This window comes from Lutra lutra, chromosome 9 (genome assembly GCF_902655055.1).
Source record: "Lutra lutra chromosome 9, mLutLut1.2, whole genome shotgun sequence".
NCBI classification, from domain to species: domain Eukaryota; kingdom Metazoa; phylum Chordata; class Mammalia; order Carnivora; family Mustelidae; genus Lutra; species Lutra lutra.
The window spans coordinates 67099123-67109836 of NC_062286.1; the positions used below are offsets into that span (position 1 = coordinate 67099123).

Here is a 10714-nt window from a genome sequence, read left to right on the forward strand (position 1 = left end):
ACCAGTTGTGTATTCTGGGGCAGGTTAGTCTTTCTGAGCCTGTTTTCACTATAAGATGGGAAGGGCATTATCTACTGTCCTCAGTCTTTGATTTCTATTCATTAAACCTTTATTTTATGTGCAAAGAGTCTAAAATTTCCTCTTAGAGATGTAGTAAACAGCAGGTAAAAGGTAACATGGCACCTTAGAATAAGGTATCATTTATGGAAATATTTACTAACTCCACATCTCTTAAAGTCATATTTTTTTTTAAGATTTTATTTATTTGGGACGCCTGGGTGGCTCAGTTGGTTGGACGACTGCCTTTGGCTCAGGTCATGATCCCGGAGTCCTGGGATCGAGTCCCGCATCGGGCTCCCAGCTCCACGGGGAGTCTGCTTCTCCCTCTGACCTTTTCCTCGCTCATGCTCTCTCTCACTGTCTCTCTCTCAAATAAATAAATAAAATCTTAAAAAAAAAAAAAAGATTTTATTTATTTGACAGAGAGACACAGCGAGAGCGCGAACACAAGCAGGGGGAGTGGGAGAGGGAAAAGCAGACTTCCCTCTGAGCAGGGAGTCTGATGTGATGCCAGGCTCTATCCCTGGACTCTGGGACCATGACCTGAGCTGAAGGCAGACGCTTAACTAAGCCACCCAGGTGCCCTTAAAGTCACTCTTTATAGAAATTCTGCCATGAGTAGACTTGAAGTTTCTAATCCTATATACCAAGAAATGACATTTTTACTTATTTTGCCTCTTAGCAACAATCTGGTTACACTATCACTTCCAGGTGGAAGTTACTTTTGAGTGGCCAAACTTAGTAAACTATGGGTACGTCATGACTATCCCATTTGATTGCACCAGAGGCAAATATGAGAATTTTCATGACAAGAACTCTAGACTACTTCTGTAATATAGTCCACCTCAGACCTTCAACTAATGAAGGTTTTAATTTAAGCAAAAAAGTGTTTCTCACTCCACAATTTTGAACTAGCTCATATAGAACTGACAATACATAATCATGAGTTCTTACACTGTTTCAGATGCCCTAACTGAAGGGGGGGGATGAGTAAAATTTAATATAAAGTACAGGACACAAAAAAATTTTCCAAGTATATTCACATTTCTAACCTCTCACAGAAAGATTAAACTAATCTTTCCCTAATCCTCATTCCCCAAAGATAACCACTATCAACAATTTAATGTATTTCTATGTTCCTTTTTCTCTAAATGAACAATATATGTTATTTTATAGATGCTGTTTTTTTGCAAGTTGTGTTTTTCAAGTAAACACCCTAAAGAAGATGTAAGATAGTTAATCTTAACTAGCCTTAGTTTTATTGTTAATATACTCAATTGTTGAAGGCATTCCTGTAATGAGTAGTGCTCATGGGGGATGGGAAGTGGACCCTCTGAACTGACTAAAACTCCTCAATGTATCTTTTTAAAAGCAGCTCCTTTTTATAGGGCACCTGGCCAGTTCAGTCAGTAGCACTTGTGACCCTGGATCTCAAAGTTGTAAATTTGAACCCTACCTTGGGTGTAGAGATTACTTAAATTAAAAACAAAACAAAACAAAACTCCGCTCCTTTTAGACGAAACGTTCCTCCCTAAAATGATTTCATCACCAAATCAAGGTGCTAAATATTATCAATTTTAATGCTTTTTATAAATTACAAGTAAGAAAAACAGCTTTCAGAAATAGATGTATTCTAGGTATCAGCCCAATTAGTTGTTTTTATCAAAATTTAGTATTATGGGATCATGTCCTGTCTTCTTCACAAATGTGATAAAGTCTTCAGGGCTCAATCCCATGGTTGCAGCATTGGTCATTGGATGAAAGTACACCTTTTCATGTCCACCTTCCAAAAAAGCTGAATCCAGAACAAATTTCACATCTCCGTCATCACAGAAGAGTGCCAAAGGTGTGGCACAGCCTTGGCCAACTTTTAGTTTTTCTAGCATGGCTGTTTCATCAGCAAACCGAAGATTTCCACTCCCAACACCTAATTGCTTGGCAAGATCATTTAAATTAATTTGTCTATCATGAAGAACTGTCACCAGCCAATAGCTTTTTTTTTTCTTGTCTTTAAGAAATAAGTTCTTACTGTGTGCTCCTTTCAAATGCTGGACATGAGGCATCATTTCTTCAACTGTAAACACCTGTAAAAAATAAAATGAAAACTTCAAAAATATGCATGTACACATACTCTGCTTGCTAGGTGAAAACAGCAAGGTTAGGGAGCACCCAATGCCGTGGATGTCACTGGTAGGGACCCATTCCCAGCCCATTACGAAATAACACACCTTGCCATTTCAATCCCTCATCTGGAGACCTCTTGGGCCAGTTATCTTTTACAATGTGCTGGCCAAGCACTCCTACTCTTAAAGTGTTTTTTTGTTTTGTTTTCTTTAAACTTTTGGTACTGAGAATCTATAGCAACCCAGATTCCTATTCCTTAGCATTCCATTACATCCAAACCAGGTAACAACCTCCACTTTACAAATATATAACCACAATAAGGGTGAGATCACGGGCAGGGAACCAGACCTGGACTAGTAACATCAGAAGAGTGGCAATATGCACAGGTAAGGAAGGGGGAGAGTAACTACTATATAGGAGGGAAGAAGATCAGAGAAAATGATACCGTTTTGATGTTAAATTGGTGAAGTTGAAGATTTTTAAGGTATTTGCCTACCCTTTGAAGATCACCATGTTTAACTACGATCATTAGCTGTTACCCTCAAGCTATGTCCCTATGCTCCTGCACCATTCAAGTTACACTGGCTCCGAGAAATGTTTGCAAATCCTCACGTCAAAAAACGAAATCATGTTCATTCCAAACTTTCTAAGGTTGGTGTCCTGTTATATGCACGATGTCTGGATACATCGATGACGCTACAGAGACGGTTTACTGCCTGATATCTACACCATAAAAACACACGGACCCAGCTTTACACACCAGTTTAACATGAAGTTCTCAAAATGAAATGTGACCAAATAGCTCCAAGAGGAAAACGTTAAGTTTTCTCACAGTAACAAGACAGTCCCGAAAGGCTTTTGATAGTCCTACCGGGTCCCTTTTGCGCTCTGGATCCGGGGAAACGTCCTAGAACCGACATTTCTGCGGCACCTTACCGCTGGGGCCTCTGGTCTTCACCACCCCGCCCGAGAGCCGCCGCAGCGGAGCCCACCCCTCCGGCAGGGCTGTCCCCACAGAAGCGCCTTACCTCCGGGTGCTCCACAACCTCAGTATGGATGGCCAGGGCGCCGAGCCGCTGCTCCAGCTCTGCCCGTAATTCCTTAACCGCCATGCTGCCGTCGTGGCCAGGAAGAGACTGGACGGAGAAGCGGTGAAATGGGCGTGGCCTCCCGAGCGGCTGGCCGAATGGAGGCTAGGGCGGAAGTACCAGGAGCGAACAGGGGGCCGCAGAAGTCCAGTGCAGTTCCTTCCGGAGGCGGGCCCAAGCAGTCGGCGCGCGCTCTTCCCTGCCTCTTTCCGGACCGCCGCCGCCTCTGTGGATGTGGTCTGCAGGGATTCCCTGGCGGGAAGAGCGTGAGGCTTTCTCTATCCCGAGTTCCACAGGAGGAAGGCATGTGCCTTCCCTAGTCCCGCTTCAGGTTCTCTAGGCTTAGCATAATTTCCACTTAAACAGAATCAGGGCCACCGAAGTTAAGCGTAGGGAGTGTTGGAGAAGGTTGTGGAGGGGATGTGACTACGGGTAATCCCCAGGCAGAGAAGCTCCCTTTCCCCTGTCCTTGAAATGTATCTTCTGGCCCTGTTCCTGTACCCGCAGCCACTTGAAGGACATTGCCTTGACAGCGTAATGTGATACTGCAAGCATCAGGACAGTTTTGTAGCTGAAATTCCCGTAAGGCCTCTGCATAAACTCAAGATTCTAGCAGGTGGGTGCAGAGATCGCTGTCTTGTGGCTGCCCAAAACAAGCCTCCTGTTGAATTCCGTTGCTTATTAAACTTGCCACTAGTCATTATAGAGTGGTCTGCCTTTTCTTCCAGACTCTTCTTGCCTTTACCTTGTCTGGGAAGGAGGGCAGTTTCAGATTTTACCGGAGGAATTTAAGAGATTTTCGAATCAACAGGGAGAGTAGAGGGTGCCAAAATGCCTATTCTTTTACGACTTTTCAACTTTTTTTTTTTTTTTAAGAATTTATTCATTTATTGGGGCGCCTGGGTGGCTCAGTGGGTTAAAGCCTCTGCCTTCGACTCAGGTCATGATCCCAGGGTCCTGGAATCGAGCCCCGCATCAGGCTCTCTGCTCAGCGGGGAGTCTGCTTCCCCCTCTCTCTCTGCCTGCCTCTCTGACTACTTGTGATCTCTGTCTGTCAAATAAATAAATAAAATCTTAAAAAAAAAAAGGAACTTATTCATTTATTTGACTAAGAGCGAGAGAACACGAGCAGGGAGAGCAGGAGAGGGAGAAGCAGGCTTCCCAGCGAGCTGGAAGCCGGATGCGGGGCTTGATCCCAGGACCCTGGGATTATGACCTGAGCCGAAGGCAGATGCTTAACGACTGAGCCACCCAGGCGCCCCACGACTTTTCAACTTTTAATTTATAAATTACAATTTCACATTTGACCTTTCCTGAAAATTACCTTTTGTTATTATTCATGTACAAATAATTGGCGGTGGCAACCACAACTTGCCTTTTTGGGAGGCAGTTTGCCTACTTCGGGGTGGGGTTTTCCATTATCCTGTGAAACCCTCAGTCACCACTTTTTTCCCTAGGTTTCTTTCTAAAAATGAAATTAGAAAGCATTAGAATAGGAAAGAGTACCCATTTGAAGATAAGGCATGTCCCAAATTGTCTTTAATTGTTGAAGGTGTTCAAGAAAACCCCAATCCAGTCATGGTGAACTGAGAGTAAACAGGGGAAAGAAGAATTGGAATCTGATTGTAACCAAGAAAGGTAAGTATGTCCAAAAGTAGGAAACATGAACTCCATCTGTCATTTATTCAAGCCATGAACTTTTGCATTCGGCATACCACACACAGACACGCAGACACACACACACACACACACTCCCCTATAGCTAATCCATCACAGTTCAGTTTCTCAAATCCTTCCACTTCTCACCACCTCCATCACCCCAGCCCAAACTACAACCATTTCCCCACTTGGCTAACACTAATGTTCTCTTAATTTTAGTCCACCTGTGGTGGGGTGACCACGTGTCCTGCTCCAAGCAAGTCTTACAACCAAAGATATTTATTATAAAATGAAATTAAATCTGTCTATGGTAAAAGCACTTAAAATTGCTGTTTAAAAACTATCTTAACCTAGATTTAATGCACTATTTATCAAGCATTTGTGTCAACATTGTATTAAATAGAAAAGAAATGCTATCTATCCTTGGTGTAGTCGTCTTCAAGGCAAATACAATCTCAAATTTATACTGCAAACAACATGAAACAGATTAAATTCAAAATGATTAGCATGAACTTGAGGAACTAGATATTTAGCCATAGAACTTGAATTAAAAAAATACATATATATAGAAATCTCAATTCTAAGAGAGAGGTAGCATCTGATAAATATAGTTTATTGAATTGTTTTACAAACAGGACAAGACATAATAAGTTTTGTGGCATTTATATAAGAACGTATTGAGGGAAAGACTCGTTATTTTTAGGAAGAGTATGGATATTTGACAGAAAAGGACAGAGTCTGGAAAAAAAAGGAGCTGGAGAATGGAGTTACGCCAGGATCCATGAAACCAGGGACACTCATCTAAGTTTGCTCAAAGTAAAAGAAACAGTTACAACTGTAGCCTACGTAGCAAAAGAAATAAAAAGGTCAAGATATTTATCAACATCATGGGGATTGGGCATCCTGGCATTTATTAGATGAAGAATGTTAGAAATCCCCATTACCGAGTGAAACAAAGGGCAATTCCAGAACAGGTAAATTGAAAGCTACCCTGGAAAGCTGTAAATATCCCAAACAAGTGAAACAATAGGGAAAAGTGCTTGCTGCAGTCTATGTCTCTTCAGCTTATCTTTTGGAACATCTCTATGTGCCAAGCTTTCTGCCCTCAAAGACTTTAAAATCTAGCAGAGGGGACTGAAGCATTCACAGAAGGTAAGTCCAAGAAAATGTGACTAGTGCCACAATAGTGGCATGATGCAGATGCTTTAGGAGCCCAGAGGAAGGGTGCTAAGACTGGGTTGGTGTGCCAAGGAAAGCCTTAAGGGAAGATGGCACCAGTTTGAAGAATAAGTAGGACTCTGCCAGGGGAAAAAAAAAAAGGACTCCAGCTGAGGAAACCCGGGGAGTTGAGGGATGGAGGATGGAGGTGAAAAAGCATGTATGTCTTGGGGCAGTATGATTTGGTGTTGACAGTAGAGCAGAACGAGAGGCCCATCAGCCAAAGACAAGGCTAGAAGTAGGCACAAAGAATTGTACCTGCTACACTAAGGAACGGGGAATGTCCCACCATCAAGGGCCATGTTAAATAAATTAGGCGACAACTTCCTAGGGAATTCTGCATTCGCAATCATGCTCTCAATATTTGAAAATACAGGGAAGCACAATTCGGTAAATTGAGAAAATGAATTATAGGAGAGGATAGACAACACAGCCCCAATTTTGCTTCAAAGTATACATAGCTTTATAACAGTGTAACTAAAAACAAAACAAAACAAAACAAAAAACACCTAATGAGTATTAGCATCTTTCCCTAATCCTGCTCCACAAAAACCGGCTTCTAAAGGCCTATGGAAGAGGATTCTTCCCAGGTCGGGAGAAGATGGAGGTTGGTTCCTAGAATAAGAAAGGAGAAAGCAGCTGGATCTAGGAGGAAATTGAAGTTTCCTCAGAGTCAGAAAAGCAGGTGAGGACTGGAGTGGGAAGGACTGGAGAGTAGAGAAGAGTCCCTTTCTTGGCACTTTGTCCAGCCAGTGGGTAGCAAGATGGGAACCTCCTGTCAGTGGCAGGCAGTCTCCCTGGGGCAGCATTGCCTAAACAGGTGAGACACAAGTATATCTGAACATCACTGCTCAATGAGGAGCCATGACAAAAAAGACAATAACCCCATAGTCCAGTTCCCTGGCTCCTCCCAAGTCTCAGTTTCCTGGATGATTCTGTGGAGTAGGGAGGAAATCTTAGCGATAGCCTCAGGTTAATGTTCCTTGCAGCTCCAACATGTGGGGACACGGGCCATTTTATATTCAACTCAAAATATGATTGAAGATCAGCTATGGACTAAAGGGAAAGTGGTGAGCAAAACCAAGCAGAGCCCCTGCCCTTGTGAAGCAAATAGTATATTGCAGGAGAGATATTAATTAGTCAAATAATCACAGAACCAAATGTTAAATTGTGTGGGTAGCAAGCACTAACAAGGACACATAGGCAATGCTAGGAAAGTCCATAATAAGAGAATTTCACCTCATCTGGGGGACGGAGGAGTGGGTCAAGGAAGGTATTTCTGAGGAAGTAAAGCAATGAAATCTGAAAGATGAGTGGGAATGAAGAGGGCAAAGAGAGGAGAAGAGTAAGCCAGGCAGAGGAAACAGTATGACGCTGTGTGCAAAGGTGAGAAGAAGCAAATCAGGGAAGAGGCATTGAAAGATGGTCAGTGTCAGGGCAGCTGGGTGGCTAAGTCAGTTAAGTGTCTGCCTTAGGCTCAGGTCATGATCCCAGAGTTCTGGGATCAAGCTCCACGTCAGGCTCCCCGCTGTGTGGGAAACCTGCTTCTCCCTCTCCCTCTCCCCCGTGCCTGTGTTCCCTCTCTTACTATCTCTCTGTCACACAGATAAATAAAATCTTTAAAAAAAAAAAAAAAAAGGTCAGTGTTATTGGCATCCAACAAGCAAGGGGAGTGGGGTCATGGCTCCAGTTCCCACACACTAGACCTGGTAACTAAAATTCTCACCTGCTAAGAATACATTTCTCAAAGTGGTTATCTCTGGCTAATTTTCTTTGTATTTTCTATCTTCCAAAAATTTCTATGTTTCTATGTATTTTTATAATGGAGGGGGGAATCAATAAGTTATTAAAAATAAAGAAATATAAACCTCATCTCCACAAATAAGACAGATCACATGAGGGTATTTTCAACAAAGACTTCAAAAGGGAAGAAAGTTAAAATGTAAACAAAATTAATAAGTGAGCAGACTGAATTTAATTACTTCCCAATGAAAATATGAAACGAGTGAAAACATTCAGTTTTCTTGCCTGCAGAAATAGTGGTTTTGTACAACATAAACAAAATGCATGTAGTAGATGATAGTTGATTAAGCAGAGAAGCAGCAATTTTCCTTTAGTTCACTTTAAATACTCATTTAAAATTCGTTGGTCCTAAGGACTCAGAGGACTCTTAGTTCTGTTAAGAAAAATTATCCAAAACCTGGAAATAAGTGAAGGGCTTACTGTTTGCTCTTTCAGTGTCCTGCTGGGATTTGTTTAGCATGTGCTCCTGGGGAACCTCTGATTCTCTAGGAATGGTCACCTTCTTTGACCTGGTATTTTTTAATTATTTATTTAAATATTTAATTATTTAAAATGACTTATCAGTTATTTAAAATATATTTATATTATTTTTAGTATACAGGTATTGTACATCTCTGTAAGGGTAGATCTTAATGTGTGGAAAACTGATAGTAATATAAATGAGTTTTGTCCCATAGAGGTGTGGATGATTTTTGTCCCATAGAAAAGATAAACCCCAAAGTCACAACTTTCTTGTGTTGTAGGATATTAACCAATTTCCTATCTATGTTAGCAATCTTGTTCAAGCATTCTTTCAGCCACTGTAAAGACTTGGCACTCCCTAATTCTCTTTGAATGAGGTTTACCATCTTGTTGGTTCCCTCTTTGAAGGGAAGAGTGAAATACATCTTTAGACACGTGATCCTTTTTTAAAATATTTTTAAACTTCTCAAAAATAATACTCTAAGAATTTAACCTTCTTAATTTTGTAATGAAGATATTGATCACCAGAAAGGTTAAGTGTCTTATTCAAAGTCTTCATACTCACTGGGGAGAGAGATCAGACAAGGATGTAGGAATAAGAAGTGTAGGTTGGTACGGAGGTAAAAACGTTCTAAGATGAGCAAGGTCAGGGGATCTAATGCATAATAATGTGGTTCTAGTTTATAATGCTGTATTGTCTAACTGAAATTTGTTAAGAGAGGGGACCTCAAATGTTCCCAACAAGAAAAAAATGAATCCGTATAAGTAAATTTATGAGATGATGGATGTGTTAACTCAATGGAAGAGGAATACTTTCGCTATGTGTATGTATACCAAATAATCACATCGTACACTTCAAACATCTTACAATTTTGTCAGTTATATCTTGGTAAAGCTGGAAAGAATGAAATCAAAGACTGCAGCATAAAGACATTTTTTTTAAAAAGATTTTTTATTTATTTATTTGACAGAGATCACAAGTAGGCAGAGAGACAGGAAGGGAAGCAGGCCCCCTGCTGAGCAGAGAGCCCAATGCGGGGCTCTATCCCAGGACCCTGGGACCATGACCTGAGTGGAAGGCAGAGACTTTAACCCACTGAGCCACCCAGGTGCCCCCAAAAAGACATTTTTAAAGAGATGTAATTGTGTATGAAGAACTCAGTGAAGTTGAGGATACTCAAGAAGAAACCCATAGAAGACCTTTACGTAATTTGGTTGCTAGTGATAGTGAACTATCCCATTGTTGATGAAAGTCCATTGCAGACATCTTTGATGAGTATTGCTACAGCTCTTATTAGAGGTTACTGGAGATTAATATCATGTTCTCCACTAGAAATATACAAAGTTATTTCTCTTATTGTTTTCCATAAAGCACTTTAATAGCAGTGGTCATATTAATGGAAACACAGAGATTTACTACATATCATGAGCTATAGGTTGATACCAAATTAAGTGAGAAAAATGCTTATATTTATATGTTCAAAAGGTGACATTTCTAAGCTGAATAGGAACCCTAAAGATCTTCAATGCAGCTTCTTCAAATATGGAAATGGTTAAACAACAGAACTGGAATCAAACAGACTTGAATTTAGGTCCCCTCGCCGATCACTAAGGATGTGACCTGGACAAGGTACTTAACTTTCCCAGTGATAATGCAGGCCCTCTGGTTTGTTAAAACTGATGTGCAAAAATAAAACATTCAATCTTGCAGAACTGAAACAGATGATGACTATAAAGACTACAAGCTTTGGGGGGAAAAAAGAAAAGGAAAGAAAAGAACAAAGAACAACCGTTGGGGCACCTGGATGGCTCAGTTGATTAACCCTCTGACTCCTGATTTTGGCTCAGGTCATGATCTCAGGGTCATGGGATTGAACCCTGAGTTGGGCTCCGTGTTCAGCAGGGAGTCTGCTTCTCTCTCTCTCTCTCTCCCCCACCCCACCCCTTGTTCATGTGTGCTCTCTTTCTCAAGTAAATAAATAAATCTTTAAAAAAAAAAAAAAAAAGAAAAAACAGGGGCTCCTGGGTGGCTCAGTTGGTGAAGTGTCTGCCTTTAGTTCTGCATGGGGCTCCTTGCTCAGTGGGGATCCTGCTTCTCCCTCTGCCTGCCACTCCCTCTGTTTAAGAGCTCTCTCTCTCTCTGACACATAAATAAAATCTAAAAAAAAAAACCAACAACAACAATGCCTCATCCTTAGTACATCAGATGAAAGATGTTCCATAGGGACTGTGCTGTGGGGCAAGTAATGGCCAGGTGGGCACTGGGCCACTCTGTGCCTCACTGAGGAAAATAATAAAAC

General features: G+C 41.3%; 1 protein-coding gene and 1 long non-coding RNA gene across 2 annotated transcripts; one reads left to right on the forward strand and one right to left on the reverse strand.

Moving 5' to 3' along the window:
* Positions 1-1613: 1613 nt before the first annotated feature.
* Positions 1614-3450, reverse strand: LOC125108446 (prolyl-tRNA synthetase associated domain-containing protein 1). Its single transcript, XM_047744251.1, has 2 exons — positions 3213-3450; positions 1614-2144 (listed from the first exon to the last, which is right to left on the reverse strand). Exons 1-2 carry the CDS (start codon positions 3294-3296, stop codon positions 1710-1712), a joined length of 519 nt encoding a protein of 172 aa, XP_047600207.1. The 5' UTR covers positions 3297-3450; the 3' UTR covers positions 1614-1709.
* Positions 3451-3471: 21 nt separating this feature from the next.
* LOC125108447 (uncharacterized) lies at positions 3472-6237 on the forward strand. The gene is made up of 4 exons (XR_007129914.1): positions 3472-3603; positions 3780-3888; positions 4825-4910; positions 5151-6237. It is a non-coding gene; the product is annotated as an uncharacterized LOC125108447 (long non-coding RNA).
* Positions 6238-10714: the final 4477 nt, after the last annotated feature.